Consider the following 17,478-nt stretch of genomic DNA (forward strand, 5'->3'; position numbering starts at 1 on the left):
AGACCTAGGGAACGGCACAACCAACATCTAACAACATCATGAACCCACAAACACTGAAACAAGACACAGGGTTTAAATACAGAGACTAACAAGCTAAACAAGATAACAAGGGGGCGTGGTTAATCAGAAACACCTGGGGATACTAATAAACTAGAAAAACTACAAAGGACTACAAAACATGACACAGAACAGGAGATAACTAAAGTCCACACAAGACAAGGGAAACACAAGACAGGAATCATTACAATATTACATAATGTTTACGTAGCTGACACATATCACAAGCTCACGGATTGTAGGTGGTGCTGTCCTGCAGAGTTTAGCTCCGACCCAACTCACCATCCTTCACATAAGCTTTAGTAATCCTGAAAATATTGAGGTGTGTTTGATAGGGTTGGAGGAAAAGTATGCTGTTTATGATTTATGGGGATTATAAAACAAGGAGTGGGTGGATTTTTACCATTATAGGCTGGTTGTTTACACACACTGTGGAAACACCTGTGTTCAAACTAATAAAAGTATATTTTGTATAATAGGTCCCCTTTAAATTAAATGGTAGCCTATTCAAAACAAGAATGTTTCGAAAAAAAAAATAGCTATACATTTATATAAAATTATAAATAAAAAAAAATTAGGCAATTAAGCCGAAAATAATTTATTTAAAGTGAAACTGAAACGGCATTGAGCTCAGAAAGAATACAAACCATTCCATATTCGCGATGTAACATTTGGTTGCTAAACTATTGTTCATTTAAGGGGACCTATTATGCAAAAATTACTTTACTAATACTTTTATATGGTGTTTGAACACATATGTGTCCACAGTGTGTGTAAACAACCAGCCTATAATGGTTAAAATCCACCCAATCCTTTTTTTTAAATCCCCATAAATCATAAATATTCTCTCAAAACATGCAATTCCAGATTTCTCCCTACAATGATGTCAATGAAATCTGGAATCGCTTGTTTTGAGAGAATGTTTTATGTTTGTTTTTGAGAGCCTCGCCCACTGGTGACGATCTCCTATTAGCATAGACACAGCCCTGTGTGAGAAGCACAGAGTCCGCCATTGTTATATTGTTGTTAGAGCAGCTAGTGCAGGGATAGACAACATCGGTCCTGGAGTGCAGCCGTTCTGCATAGTTTAGCTTTAACCCTATCAAACACACCTGAATGTCTTCAAGATTACTAAAGCTACTTGAAGGGAAGATGAGTTGGGTCGGAGCAAAACTCTGCAGGACAGCAGCATTCAGGACTGACCATCCGTGAGCCTGTGATATGCCTCTGCTACGTAAACATTATAACTGATCTGTTGATGGCTGTAATAATAAACATGAGTCTCCATAAACTCCCATTTCATTTATGAAGGGAATGTGTCCAAGTAAATTCATATACCAGTATGTGACAGTCATTTTACACCAGACTACTTTGCACATGAGGGTGAGTAAAACACAGGATTTGCACAAAAGTTGATTCTGAAAGATGGATTGATACCAACTTTTCATGATCCAATTTCATGTATAATGTGATGTTGACAAGTTGCCTTTCTGAATGTGTTTCGTTAGCAAATCTACAATGTACAGTCAACAAGTCAAGTCAAGTCATCTTCATTTATATAGCGCTTTTAACAATGTAGATTGTTTCAAAGCAGCTTTAGAGAGATAAACGTATAATTTATGGTAACAGAGATTGTTTTGGCTTTATAGCGGTTCTTTAGTAAAGTTATTTTCCAGCTAAGGTTAGTTATGATTGATTCGCTTCCGTCGCAACAATCATTTGTTATTAAATTAGGGGCCGCTAAGACGACACAATTCTCTCTACATAGACTTTAAACGCGAACCTGTGAGAAACGCTGATGGCGTTCACATGCGCATTAAGAATTGGTTCTATAGTTATGTGCGTTTGAATATATGTACGCAGGTTTGTAATTCCCTATAAACCAAGCCTAAACAAAGTACTGGTGTTTCCTTATAATTTTTGATACAGATTTTTTTTTATTTTTTTTATCAATTCGGGGTAGATACGCGAATTGAGTTTCCCGACAACGCTTTATCTGTAGAGTGGTAAAGGGATCCTCCATAGGGAGACTAGTTGGCACTTCAGTACTGCGTTGGATCGGGTCCAGGCGAAGGTCCTTCATCAGATCTGGATACGGCCTGGATCCGGCAGGCTGCGGGAAAACCTCGGGATAAACAAAGACACTAAAATTAGCGTAGATGCCATTCTTCTTATGATGTAACGAGTACATCAGGATTTATGGGAAGTGTTCCCGGTTCCAGCTGACCTAATCTATGCAGCCTAACATTGAATTATAGAAGTCTATAATGTATTATGTGAATGCTAGGTCAAAGAGATGTGTTTTTAGTCTAGCTTTGAACTGACAGAGTGTGTCTGCTTCCCGGACAATGGTAGGAAGGCTGTTCCAAAGTTTTGGTGCTAAATAGGAGAAGGATCTACCGCCAGCAGTCGATTTTGATATTCTAGGTATTATCAACTGGCCGGAATTTTGAGATCGCAATAGACGTGAAGGACTATAATGCGTTAAGAGCTCGCTCAAGTACTGCGGAGCTAAACCATTTAGTGCTTTGTACGTGATCAGCAAGATATCATTTCTTTCAAGAAAGGAACACAGTTGTGAAGATACTGCTTTTTCTAATATCTTTGACAGAAAAGGTAGATTCGAGATCGGCCTGTAATTGACTAATTCAGTAGGATCAAGTTGCGTTTTTTTAACAAGCGGTTTAATCATAGCCAGCTTAAAGGTTTTTGGTACGTATCCTAGAGACAAAGATGAATTAATGATATTAAGAAGAGGATCTATGACCTCTGGAAGTATTTCTTTCAGTAGCTTAGTCAGTATAGAGTCTAACATACATGTTGTCGATTTAGATGTTTTAACGAGTTTAACGAATTCTTCCTCTTCTATAGCAGTGAATGAATCAAATTTTTCCTCAGGGAGACTACAATACACTGCCTGATGTGATACTGTAATAGACGGTTGCATAGTTATAATTTTCTCCCTGATATTATCAATCTTATAAGTGAAGAAGTTCATAAAGTCATTACTGCTGTGTTGCTTGGAAACTTCGGTGCTTGAAGCTTTCTTTTTCGTTAGTTTAGCCACCGTTTGAAATAAATACCTAGGATTATGTTTATTTTCTTCTAATAGGTTTGAAAAATAAGCAGATCTAGCAGCTTTTAAGGCCTCTCTGTAAGCAATCGAGCTCTCTTTCCATGAAATGCGAAATACCTCTAGTTTTGTTTTCTTCCAGTTGCGCTCCATTTTTCTGGCTGCTCTCTTAAGGGCCTGAGTGTGCTCGTTGTACCACGGCGTTGGACTATTTTCTTTAATCTTCTTTAAGCGCAATGGAGCAACTGTGTCTAAAGTGCTGGAAAAGAGAGAGTTAAACGTTTCTGTTGCAATATCTAGATCTTCTAAGCTATCTGGGATGCTGAGATGGTGAAACTGATTAGGAAGATTATTAATAAAGCAATCTTTAGTGGCAGAAGTGATAGGTCTAACATATTTGAAACACAGAGTCGGCTTTGCAGCCTTGGCTAAATGAAGTTTAAACGAGACTAGATAATGATCTGAGATGTCATCGCTCTGCTGCAGAATTTCAACGGCATCAACATCTATTCCATGTGATAATATTAGATCTAGAGTATGATTACGATGATGAGTAGGTCCTGACACGTGTTGTCTAACTCCAATTGAGTTTACAATGTCTTTAAATGCCAATCCCAATGCATCTTTTTCGTTATCTACGTGTACATTAAAATCACCAACAATTAGTACTTTATCTGCAGTCAATATCAGGCACGTGCACACATAGACATCAAAGGGGGCTTGAGCACCTGCCCTTTTTATTCCTGGAGAGAAAGTGCCCTTTTTTCTGGGGTGCTTTTTTTTAATTATTTTTGAAAAATAATATATATTTCTGTTTGCGCACAGCTTCCCTGTCAAACAAATATATTTATTGAAGAATAGTATATCTAAATATCAGGTCAGGAGTTCTGAAACGCTCCCTCTCCCGATTGTTAAACCCGATTGTATTGCTTCCGGCCTTCCGCTAAAGAAAATAGTACGCTCCGTCTCTACGGTTAGAATCCTGTGAGTCCATAGCAACGCTCTGTTGTTCATGGCAACGGTCTGTTATACTCTTATACTCCGCACAGTGGTCTGTTATCAAGAAATAACAGACCGCATTCTACATTGGAATTCAACCAAGCCATGTAATAAAATAAGTTAATAAAATAAGCATATATCACCACCAGGTGATATGCTTTAGTTATTTTGTTTATCCTATTTACCTGCATTGCCCTGTCAATTAGATGCAAATGTGCGCATTTTAACTAGTTGACGCCTAATTTGCATACAGAACGTCCCCAGTAATGACTTACATCAAGAGTCTTTCCCCCTGAAATTTAGAAATCTAAATTGGTGAATTTAGAAGAAATCTACAGATGCAAACAGATGGAGGATACACTCTAAAGAACGTAGTAAATCTGAGTAACTGCATCTGGTACATTAATAAATAAAACTGAGTAGAAATAAGTTAACATTAAACTTTAAAAATAACATTTATAAATTAACTTTTTATTTATGACTAATTTAACTTTTTTTTATTTCCTCTAAACCTTTATAAAATAGTATTCCATACAACCACAAATACATACGTGACATTGGCCTTTATTGAATTTTTACTCAATTATTTTGGTAAGTTTAATTTTAAAGTGTTATGTATTCTGATAACACCAAAATAATTAAAACAATGTAGTGCCTTGTGCAAAAATAAACAAATTATTAGTAAAACACGCCCCTCTGCTTGATGCAGTTATTTAGGCTATTCTAAATATGAAGAGTTCAGATGAAAAAGCCTCTAAGTGCCATCTGAAATTTCCTTCTATAATGATCATTTTTATCAAGCTTGTATGTTTATGTTCACTTATTTCACATTGCTGGCAATGAAAATTACCTATTAATTGTCATTTAAGTTAAATTACTGAACTTAAATATACGAGCTTGAAAAAAAAAGAAGCTCATTTTAGAAGAAAATTTCAGATGGCACTTAGAGGCTTTTGCATATGAACTCTTCAAATATACTTGAAACTAGTAGCATAGAAAATGTTTTCAAAACATGCACATTGTGGAATGGTTTCCTTTGCTGCTCTATAAACCTAGTGAATACTAAGGCGACCATGGTTTCTGTGTGAACTGATTATTTTGTAGACATCTTTTGAAAATGAAACAATTGCGTGAGTTTGAGGAAGATAAAATTAATTAACTTTTTAAATTAATTTTTTAAAAAGGAAGTCAGAGTTGCGTTAATATATATACTTTTTTGTTTAAAAAAAGAAAAAAAATATGTAATTATGAGAAGATGCCTTTTATTTCACTTGAGCCCCTGCCCCTCCAAATGTCTGTGCACGTCCCTGGTCAATATTAATTCTGATAGAAAGTCCGCAAATTCTTTGATAAAATCTTTATGGTGCCCTGGTGGTCTGTATACAGTAGCCAGCACAAATCTCAAACGTGATTTATCATTTATACTATATATTTTTACATTAAGTACTAACACTTCAAAATAATTATATTTAAAACTTGATTTCTTAGTGGTTTTGAAAATATTACTATAGATTACAGCAACTCCTCCCCCTTTGCGTTTCAGACGAGGCTCATGTTTATAACAGTAATCTTGCGGGATGGACTCATTTAAAGTAATGTAATCGTTTGGTTTTAGCCAGGTTTCTGTCAAACACAGCACATCTAGGTTATTATCTGAAATCATATCATTAACAATGAGTGCTTTTGAAGTAAGCGATCGAATATTCAGCAACCCAAGCTTTAGCATTTGCTCATCTGTATTATAGCTGTTTTTTATTTGTTGAACATCAATTAAATTTTTAACCTTAGATGGATTTAAACGTTTTTTGGATTTCCAAATTCGGGGAACAGACACAGTCTCTATATGATGATAGCTAGGTGAAAGAGGCTCTATGTGATGGGATTTATCTGACCTTGGTGACGTGAGGCCGCTAGCAGACGGTCGGTAGCAGACATTACTCACCGTGTTTGTTGAGTGATTCTTACTCACCTGAGCTTTTATGAACTCAAAGGCGTGAGCGCGCGAGAGAAAAATAAATAAATAAAAATAGCTGAGCGCACGGGTGGCGCGTTAACAGGCTAGCGAATTACTAGCGTGTTGTGCTAGTAGTAACGGAAGCTAGCGATGTCAGGTTAATCTGAGATGTTGGGTAAGCTGTATTTAATAGTAGTATAAACAACTAGAAATTGTAGTAAATGATGGTTCAAAACAAGGAAATACGAGGCTAAGACGGAGCTTACAGCACCGAAGCAAACACACTCACAGCAGGCAGCGAGGCAGACAGGAGCAATCGATCAATTCAAATGATCAACAACATAGTGTTGCATTGATTCAACAAAATTACCATTGATTATTTTTGTTAATTTCAATATTGATTCAGCATCAGTGATGTAGAATCAATCATAATATAATGTTGATTCAATAGCATTACCATTGATTTGTGGTTGAAATCTTAATTTCACCTTTGCTTCGCCTTTAACTGAGAGTGCAACATTGATACTAAAGCAACATCACTTTGTAATGTTAATTCAATGCAATTACTTCCTTAAAAACTGCAGTATACTGCAGTAACTGCCTTGGTACTAATAAAGAACTGCAGTAACTACCTTGGTACTAATAAAGACACCTTCACTGTTGACCTAGAAAATTGAACTTTTAACAATCACTCTAAATTGTCTCAAATAAGGTTTGAATACTTCACACTGATTAGACAACTCATTTTAATACAAATGGCTCTCAGGATTCTCCTCCTGATTCTCAGGAGGCTCTTTTCTTCAGAGCTAACATCCGAGGATATCTAGGGCATATTCTCTGGCTTGTGCGTAGGGAGAAACATACTCTGCAAAATTACTCTTTAGAACGAGAGGAGTAACGTTAGCTTGACCTGAGCATATCAGTGTCAGCAAGCATGTCGTTCAGCTCTATGAGCGCTCTTTCAAGAGTGAATCTGACCACAGTCTCCAAAACAGAGACCTATAGCGCCTCCACAGGGCCAAAGCAGAATGACTCTCGGAGAAGAGCAGGCCTGCCACACCCACACTCAATGTGGTCCTTGTTGACCTTGTAATCATTTATAAATTGTAAGAAATGTGCAGTACTCACATGCTTGCAGCAGTGTGTGTTGTGTATGTGTACGTAGCAAGTATGTGTTTGTCGTACAGTGATTAACTAGGAAAATTAAAAATTACATTTCATGACAAAAAGGTTGTCGACCCCTGACCTAGAAAATGGAACTTTTAATAGTCACTCTAAATTGTCTCAAATAAGGTTTGATTACTTCTCACTGATTAGACAACTCATTTTAATACAAATGGCTCATTCAGGTCAAACTTAAACAGCAACTATATGAGATTACATTTTTTATAGACTTTTAAACAGCAGTATTATTAATAGCTGGAAAGTAAAATTCCTAACGAATTTTATGAAATAATAAAAATAATCATATAATCTTTTCAGGTTGTAGTCTGCTGATCTCTTCTCTACTTCCTACAGTTAATGGTACAGTTGTGTATATTCATCATGTTTTGTAATATTTTATTTAGGCTCAGTAAGTGTGATCTAACAGAGGAAAGCTGTTCAGCTCTGGCTTCAGTTCTCAGTTCAGACTCCAGCATTCTGAAGGATCTTGACCTGAGCAATAATAATCTGCAGGATTCAGGAGTGAAACTGCTCTCTGAAGGACTGAAAAATAACTGTAAACTGGAGAAACTCAGGTCAGATGATTTCTAACATATTAGAAGGGCCTTTTGTTTGCCTCTATATCCTATTTTTTCTATTTTCTAATTTATACAATAAATAAATTATAATTCACAAACCATTTCCTTTAGGGCTTAAAATTGTTCTGGTAATTTTAAGAATAACTGATTAATAAACTGAATTATATTTTCATTCCTGTTGTAGACTTTCAAACTGTGGTATCACAGAAGGAGGTTATAAAGCTCTGGCTTCAGCTCTGAAATCAAACTCACACCTGATAGAGCTGGATCTCACAGGAAATGATCCTGGACAATCAGGAGTGAAAGAGCTCAATGATATATTACAGGATCCAGACTATCACCTGAAGATGCTGTGGTGAGTTTATTTTTTATTTTTTTATTAATGTGCAGTAGTTTTAAATAAAAATGTTGTAAGTTACTTATAAAATATTAATTCGTCACTTTAAAAATAACGTCTCGGTTATGACTGTAACCCTTGTTCCCTGAGAACAGGGAACGAGACACTGCGTCCTGCGTTTGGGGAACACCTGAGCGTGAATGATGACTGAAGTACTGTATAATCACGGCAATCGTATTGGCCAGCGTCAGCCATGACATCACTACTAGTGCGACCAGAAAGTATAAAAGGTCGCCTAGAGAACATGTCATCCCCTTCTTTGTCTGAAGGGACTGTGCAGGCAGCCCGGAGACATGGTGACGAGACGCAGTGTCTCGTTCCCTTTTCTCAGGGAACAAGAGTCACAGTCGTAACCCGAGACGCTCCCTTTCGAAAGGGAACTCGCACTGCGTCCTGAGACGCTTTGGGGAACGAAATACCCACACTGCCATGCTGAGGGGATGTTTGCCAATCATGGCTGTGACAAGCACAAACACATTTAACTCAGAGTTAAATCCACCTACTGCTACGCAGCAGGCTGTCAGTAGCACTACCTCCTACAGCCACTGCCCGAGCTTCATGCTTTAATGGAGCACCTTTGTGATTTCACACGAAGGACTTGACCCAGAGCCAGCTCAAGGGTCTGGACACCACAACGCCGCTTAGAGGGGGGTTCCTTTAAGGGAGTATGGCCCAGACCCAAAGGGCTCTAGCCTGCTACTTTTCAGGGGGACCAACGTCAACCCCCATACCAGGGAGGCTATCATGCACTATCAGACAACAAACTGCTTTCTCTGAACAATGAACCTGACCACAGTCTCTAACCAGAGACAAATAGCGCCTCCACAGGGCTATGGGAAACGGATGCCTCAGCAGGATGACTCTCGAAGAAGAGGAGGCCTGCCATACTCACACCAATGTGGTCTCTAGTGTTTTCTCTTGCAACGTGGGAAACGGCTAGGCTCAGATATACACAACACAGAGTTCAGGGAGCGAAGGGCCTACAAAACAACTCTCTGTTTTGAGAGAGAGGCCTCTTCTCTAACTCAACCTGCAAAGACACAGCTGTTTGCATGGAGCTTTGGGGAATGGAGGCCTCAGCATGACAACTCTCTGATTAGAGGAAGCCTACAACACCCATATAGCTTACCAATGTGGCCGCAGGCAACATACTCCGCATGACGACCCTTAAAATAAAGGGGAGTACTAAAGTCTGTATCTGGGGCAGCCTTGTCGTTTGAAGGAGGCTTTAACTGGAAGGCGGTCACATTGACACATCCTGCTTGCTTGAAATATAGAGGCCATAAACCCTGTGAAGGCCTGATATGATTCAACCAGGGGTGAAGTACTCTGCATAATGACCCTGTTAAACGAGGGAAGTACTACCTAGGTTTACCCGGCGGCTATTGGTGAAACAAAGCACTCTGTAGAAATACCCTCTTCACAGAGGGGAGTACCATCTACGCTTCTTTGGAGACAACATCATGGAGGCCCCTGTAGGGCTTTGCCACACAATGCTGACTTCAGAGCCCTAGGGAGCTGCTAACACAACAGATTAGAAGGTTTTACTCCTGCTCAACCTGAGGCGCTTGCTGTACGGGAGGCCCAAAGAGGGCCAACAACTCACAAAAGCGCATACAGCTCTGAAAGGAGGTTCATGAACCAGACTGCTTACATAAACCACTGGTGACATAGCTAGCTTAGCCCGGGGTGACACACTCAGTAGCCAGCCACCTTCTTCAGGGGAGGTGCTGGCGTTTAGAGCAGTCTGTTTCTCAGGAAGCTTTTTTCTTCAGAGCTAGCATCCAAGGATATGTAGGGTATATCCTCGGGCTTGTGCGTAGAGGCTCTAGGGAGCAACATACTCTGCAAAATAACTCTCTAGAACGAGAGGAGTAACGTTAGCTCGACTTGAGCATGTCAGTGTCAGCAAGCATGTCGTTCAGCTCTATGAGCGCTCTCAAGAGTGAACCTGACCACAATCTCCAAAACAGAGACCTATAGCGCCTCCGAGGACAAACACGAGGCTGTTTGCATGGAGCTCTGAAGGATGGAGGCCTCAGCACGATGACTCTCTACAACTTACTCAACTGTATCCACTCTGTCAAAGCTCTAGGGAGCGGAGGCCTCAAAGGATAACTCTCTGGAGTGAGAGGAAGCCTAACCACGCCCTTGACTATGAGCCCATAGGGAGGCTCAGCCTACTACCTGTGCTATTCTGATATCCTTTGTAAATGTATATTTATAATTCTGGGTGACCAGAGACTCAAAATACCAACTCTCAGTTTTTTAATGAGAGGAGTCAGCATACAGCCCTGTGTGTAGCTCTGGTGAGGCTAGTGAGCCTACAACCTTCCCTCACTATAGCCCATGGGTTTAACTAAAACCATAACAACTACAGAGAGTTCCGTAGGCTATCACTAGATATACTGGGATAAAGTTGTGACATAGTTCCTGTAGCAGCTCCACAAATAATTTTATATATATATTATTATTTTTTTAGGGGGAACGGAGGCCAACTAACCCTCTGTGTGTTTATTTTTTAAATTCTTTTTTTAACCCTTGTGCATCAATTTAAAAAAGTTCCACATAGGTACATAGAGGACAAAAATGTCCATGTCAAAAAACTGTCATAAAAAGTTGAGGCTTGGGAGCACAGACTTAACTTTGGTATCATTTTAAAGAATACCCTTAGCAGATTATTGCTGAAGTTACATTTTTTTTTATAAGTAAATCCCAAAAAAAGTTACATAGGTTTAAGTTTATGAAAATTATTTATGAACATTATTTTATATAAAATATATATTTTATGAAACAAGTTGAACTCTAAAACAGCTAGAAAATCAAAGCCATAGATCTAAATAAGTTGTGTTCCAAATTTGAGGTTGATATCTCAAAAAATGAGCTTTCGGTAAGATTTTGTTTGGGCGCAGTACCAGACTTTCCCCATTGGGTGCCAGCAAAACTCCACTGGTCACACAGTGATTGGCTTTGTTATTTGCAGTTGAGTTTTTCTCTCTCAATACTACAAACACACACACACACACACACAAACACTTTTTTGTTTTATTACACACATATAAACCACACTCTGACATCCATACCAACACACCCACACAATTATCATTGCATAATTTATCCAACTGGCTCTATAATATGCCGAAGCAGAAAACAGGAATATAGCGAGTATTTGCTTTATAGGCCAAACCTGAAAAAATGGCACCATCTGATAATTTTTTTTAAAAATGTAAATTTTGAAGCCTTGCCAACAGAATGAAAGCCTATTAAAGATTGCATCATTTTATAGTTAAATGGTCCTGGGATAAAAAAAGTGCAGATTTAATGGGTTTCAATGGGGGCATTTTTGTCCAAAAGGTCCTGAGAGGGAAGTATTTTGTGTAACTAGTGCAAAAAAATGTTTTCAAAGAAAATGGTGATGAAATAGTAAAATTACAATAAAAATACACACCTGTGCCAAAATTCATGCAATTAGCATTAACAAAAAAAAAGAAGTTACACATAGGTCCAAAGTGGACAAAAATGTCCAAGTCAAAAAACTCTCATAAAAATGTTACGCTTGGGAGCAAAGACTTAAGTTTGGTCACATTTTAAAGAAGACCCTTGGCAGATTGTTGTTGAAGTGAAAAAAGTGCAAACAAAAAAATGTTATAGAAGTTTAAGTTTATGAAAAATATTTATGAACATTATAATCAATATTTTATATAAAATATATATTTTATGAAACATTTGGAACTCTAAAACTGATATAAATTCAAAGCCATAAATCTAAACAAGTTGTGTTCCAAATTTGAGGATGATATCTAAAAAAATAAGCTTTCAGTAAGATTTTGTTTGGGCGCAGTACCAGACTTTCCCCATTGGATGCCAGCAAAACTCCACTAGTGAACACAGTGATTGGATTTTAGATTTGCAGTTGAGTTTTTCTCTTTCAAATATTACAAGCACGCAAACACACTTTTTGTTTTATTACACACATACAAACCACACTTAGACATCCATACCAACAAACCCACACAATTATCGTTGCATAATTTATCCAATTGGCTCTATAATATGCCGAAGCTGAAAACAGGAATAAAGCGAATATTTGCTTTATAGGCCAAACCTGAAAAAATGGCACCCTCTGATAAAATTTTTTAAAAATTAAAATTTTGAAGCCTTGCCAACAGAATGAAAGCCTCTTAAAAAAGATTGCATCATTTTATAGTTAAACGGCACAGGGATTAAAAAAATGCAGTTTTAATGGGTTTCAATGGGGCCATTTTTGTCCAAAAGGTCCCGAGAGGAAGTATTTTGTGTACCTAGTACAAAATAGATTTTTTAAAGGAAATGGTGATGAAATAGTAAAATTCCAATAAAAATACACACCCGTGCAAAATTTTTTGCAGTTAGCATTAACACAGGCAAAGTGATCAAAAAAACAATACTGAAAAGGACAAAAATGTCCATAAGGATGCACAAGTAACGGTCTAACTACTTTCTACTTAACCCTCTGGAGTCTGAGCGGTTTTCTGGGCCCTGGAGGTATTCTGACATGCTCTGACATTTGTGCTTTTTTCAGTTATTTATAAACATGATAATGGCAAAGGTGTAAATTCACTCTATATAGCACAAACAGGGCTACCAAAATATGTGATCACCATGCATGTATATTTTTTAATTTTTAAGAGAATAATGTTTATGCGTGGTTATTGAAAAAAATGAAAGTTGCTGAAATAAGACCACAAAACTCATAATAAATATGTGTCAATAAGACTTTTGACTAATGGATGTTGTCGCTTCGAGTTCTGGCTTCAAAATTATGTGAAAATAGTCTTGCTTTATCGTTCATATAAAACAATACATTGATTTAAATTGATGTAAAACAGGTTTTGCTTGGAAAGCCAATATGCGAGGGGGGCGTGAACGAGGAGTGGTTTACACCTGAGAATACAATGTCCCACCCACTCTGCATAATTAGCCATTCATTCAGGTGTGACACTGACAAAAGATATATTTAGAAGAAGACTTATATTGACCATTTAAGATTTTGCTTACATCTATCTTGTAAATATGTTTTGCTATTTTATTAAAAAGGTTACAATTACAACAATAATTACAATTTCAACAATATTTCAAGTGTACTCTTTCTTTGTAAAAAAAAAATGATTATAGGCCTACATTTTATCTATGTATTCATTAGTTTGAATATAGCCAACATTGGAACAGCTAACATCTTAGTTGATGACTTTATTTTTGACAAAAATAGTATTATATATATATATATATATAGAAATTGCTAAACAAAAGCTTAATTGATGTGCCAGTATATTCTACAGTAAAAACTGTACCCAAATCTAGTCAACAAAATGTTGTCTTTCATATTTCGCCTGACTGTAACGTTGTTTTTATGAAATATTAGGGCATATAAATGTTAATTTGCAGTTTAATACGTTGCTTATACAAATAGCCTACATTTTATTTCAACATATTTCAGTCGATTTTTACTCATCTCAGTATAGCAATACAGTTTGCTAAAACATCATCATTCATTCACACACGTGATTTAAATTTAAACTGTCTTTTTGCGAGCTGTGGTAAACAGCGCACATCTCTGCCGTTCATTCATTCATAAACAGAAACCCGATTCACGTGAGAAGGAAAAAAACTTACTACAGTATTCCTCAGCTCGCTCCTCGATATACCCGCACTTCTGAGGTACATTTTCCATTATTATTATTCCTCACAGCGCTGCGAGACGGTGTAAACAAGTAATGATCTGAATAAACTTGTGTTTTCTCGAGCTGATATGGGGGCGTTCACAGATTTGCGTGGATTGCCTCAGCCATTTGCGTTTGAATAGCGCGCGCTCTCCGTGGGCGTGTCATTACATTTGAATTAGCTGTAATGAGCTCGACTGGAATCGCTCTCTTTTAATACAGATTTCACAAGATGAGAATATTTGTTTTTTATATAAAAGAAGAGAATTCAAGCTTCATGCCTGTGTGTCTGTATGCCTGTTTGACTGAGTATTCGCTGAGTTATTGTTCATTTTCGGACGCGTTTCAGAATGGACTTCACTGGCAGAGAGAAGGCAGAACTCGCTTCGTGTTTATTTTTCTTTATTTGGCAAAAAGCACAACACTTTGTTTTTATTGTGAGTATACAAAAAAAAATACACATTTAACAGAATCGATTGATGTATGAAACTCCTATGGAAAATCAAAGTCAACAGAGTATTTATGAGTTTCTTTTACACTGATAAAAAAAAGCGAGCTGGTATCGCCGGCGATACCACCGACCTCAGGGGGTTAACTGAAGGAGGCTAAGAGTGCCAAATACTCTGTTAAAAAATTGTAAGGCTACAGGGAGCTGTTTTTCACTATATTCTAGCCAGGACAATTTCCTTTTGATTGGTCACAAACAAAAGACCCGAGCCAGACAGTCAGCAAATGGAATATTATCATCAGTCCAGCCCCTTTAGGGCCTGATGTTGTGTGAGGAGGGGGAAAGGGGAAGAAGAGGGTAGTTGTTAATACCCTCTGCGAAGGAAAGGAGGCGATTGCCTCTTCCCATACTAGGACGCTCGCGTCTGGAGTGGGCCACTTCCCTGACATCCTATTTCTTCCTCCTCGAATCTCGCCCTCTCAATGACCTGCTCCTGGGAGGAGGAGGGACATGAGCAGCAACAGAGTCCCTCTGGCCACGCCTTCGGTCCTCAGGCCAAGATGGGCCAGGGCCCCCTGGCTGTCTGAATGCAGACTCGGACCGGCGTTGTATGTATGATTTGTATGCCATCAAATGCAGTGCTGCACCAGCCTCACCCATTGCCGCGAATGCCCTGCCATTTTAACGGGATGTGGTCTTCAAATTTTTAGATGGCAGGGCCGGAGCTCCCAGTGTCTTTGTCTCCCCCAGCGAGAGATAGCTTGCAAATGTCTCTTCAATGGGGGGCATCGACACATACCCGTTCTCTCGTATTCCGTCCACATTTGCATAGTTGGAATCCTAGAAGCGGTGAATGTGAGAAGAGTACGGGGTCTTCCATGCCTTCTCGACCTTAAAGTGGAGATCGGGAAGGAATGGAAGACTCAAGGGAGCTGCCGGGTTATGGCCAGAGAGGAAACGCTCGTCTAGCCTTCTGCGAGCGGCTTCCCCTCTGACACGCTGCCATGGCAACCCAAACCTAGCGGTGGCATGCTCCATAACCTCCACCAGCTCAGCATACACGGCGCAGGGGGGCTGGGCAGGTTCAGCCATCACAGCATCTTCACCAGCGCCAGCCTCCTCCTGCTCGTCCTAGCTTGAAGCCAGCAGAGCACTGGCTGCTGGGCCAGAGGATGCGTCTGACAGTTCATCCTTTCCCAGCAGCTCACCATCATCAGCCACTGAGGGCCGCGAGAGATTTACACCTCTCTCAAACTCCTCAGCAAGCTCCATCTGAGGTCCCCACGATCTCAGTCTCCTCTCCGCCTCTTCCCTAGAGAAGAGAGACAGACGAAAGTGGAGCGTTTTCACTGACAAACGCTCACAGTTCGTGCACGCGGACCCCTCAAGGACCTCACCCAGACAAAAAACGCAGAGGACATGAGTGTCACCAGGTGTTAGAAATATCGTACACGGGTCGGTGCGCTTCAGGAAGTGTGCCGACCCGTGTACGAGATTTCTAACACCTGGTGACACTCATGTCCTCTGCGTTTTTTTATATTCTCTTCACAGTACCAGCAACACAGTCCCTGAAGAAGAAAAGAGGATGACATGTTCTCTAGGCGCCTTTTTATACTTCCTGGTCATCATGGCTATCGCCAGCCAATATGATTGCTGTGATAACACAGTACTTCAGTCATCAGTCACACTGAGACGTTCCCCAAAGCGTCTCAGGACGCTGTGCAAGTTCCCTTTTGAAAGGGAACTAAAGGCTCTTTGAAAAACTTGTGAAGATTCATTCTATGGTATGTAATGTCAATGTTCTTCCTCTATCTCTAGGTTTTTGAGTTCTGCTGCAGATGAAGCCTGTCAGTTTGTGACTGGAATTGTGGGTGAAAACCCGTTACTCCTGAGAGAGCTGAATCTGAGTGAATGTGAACTAAGAGACTCAAAAGTGAAGCAGCTCACTTCTCTATTGAAGGATAAACACTGTAAACTCAACACACTGATGTGAGTATTTTACTTGGTCTAATACTTTACATGTAAAATATCTATAAAAACAACATTGTCATTGTTCATACAGAAAGATTAACTGAAGAGTGTTTCCTTTTTCTTTCTCTTCAGGCTGAATAATAACAGCATTACAGCAGAAGGTTGTGCTGCTCTGACTTCAGCGTTTAATTCAAACCCTTCAAACCTGAAAGAGCTGGATCTGAGTGAGAATAAAGTAGGAAACTCAGGAATTGAGAAGATCTGTCCTCTGTTGGAAAATACACAATGCAGATTGACGAAACTGAAGTGTGTATTTTTATTTATCCACATTTCAATATGATAATATATATATATATATATATATATTTTATATATGTATGTATAATATTGGTGACTCTGATGACTGTTATCAGATTAACTGTCTTGAAAATTATGAAGATTATTAAAACTAAAATATTAGTTGCGGTATTATTAAATATTGTACTAAGCACTGTAATTATGAATATGTAAGTCTGTATTAATGAGAAATTCAGTTTAATAAGTGTATTGTAAGTTATTATTGGTTCAATTTCATGATTTTAATATGAATTTTTTTTATTTTGTCTGCTTGTTTTTTTAGTGTAGAACATGCACTATTTTTGTTCTGATCTGATAAATTGTAGAATAACTGAATAATCGTCTGAATGTTACATTTCCTTTCTGTTCTAGACTCTCAGACTGCAGTATCACAGAAGAAGGTTATAAAGCTCTGGCTTCAGCTCTGAGATCTTCACACCTGATAGAGCTGGATCTCACAGGAAATGATCCTGGACAATCAGGAGTGAAGGAGCTCAGTGATTTACTACAGGATGAACAATGTAAATTAAAGACCAGGTGATTAATGTCTTAAAATATTTCAAAATAAGCCACAAATTTGATATCTGCTATATGAAACTAAGGGGATTGGGAATTGGTGAGGAATTGCAATTAAAGGTAGAGGAATTTACAGCATACCTATTACTGAAATTCAACAGTCACACAACTATATTTTGTGACACGAACCTTGTGATAAAACACAATTACATAATTTTGACTTTCTGATTAGACTTCTCCCAAACTAATTTTAAAATCAGTTAACACCATTTCTGTAATCGAATAA

At 38.5% G+C, this 17,478-nt stretch overlaps 1 protein-coding gene across 1 annotated transcript in view; it reads left to right on the plus strand.

Annotated features, from left to right (window-relative positions):
* Positions 1–17,478, plus strand: part of LOC311089879 (uncharacterized protein) — an 832,216-nt gene that overhangs the window by 92,551 nt on the left and 722,187 nt on the right. Inside the window, exons 39-42 of the mRNA XM_084124910.1 lie at positions 7,652–7,822; positions 8,010–8,180; positions 16,188–16,358; positions 16,473–16,646. Coding sequence (XP_083981036.1) covers positions 7,652–7,822; positions 8,010–8,180; positions 16,188–16,358; positions 16,473–16,646 — 687 coding nt within the window. The remainder of the gene's footprint in view (positions 1–7,651; positions 7,823–8,009; positions 8,181–16,187; positions 16,359–16,472; positions 16,647–17,478) is intronic.

This window comes from Abramis brama (assembly GCF_963993115.1).
Source record: "Abramis brama genome assembly, chromosome: 9".
NCBI lineage: Eukaryota > Metazoa > Chordata > Actinopteri > Cypriniformes > Leuciscidae > Abramis > Abramis brama.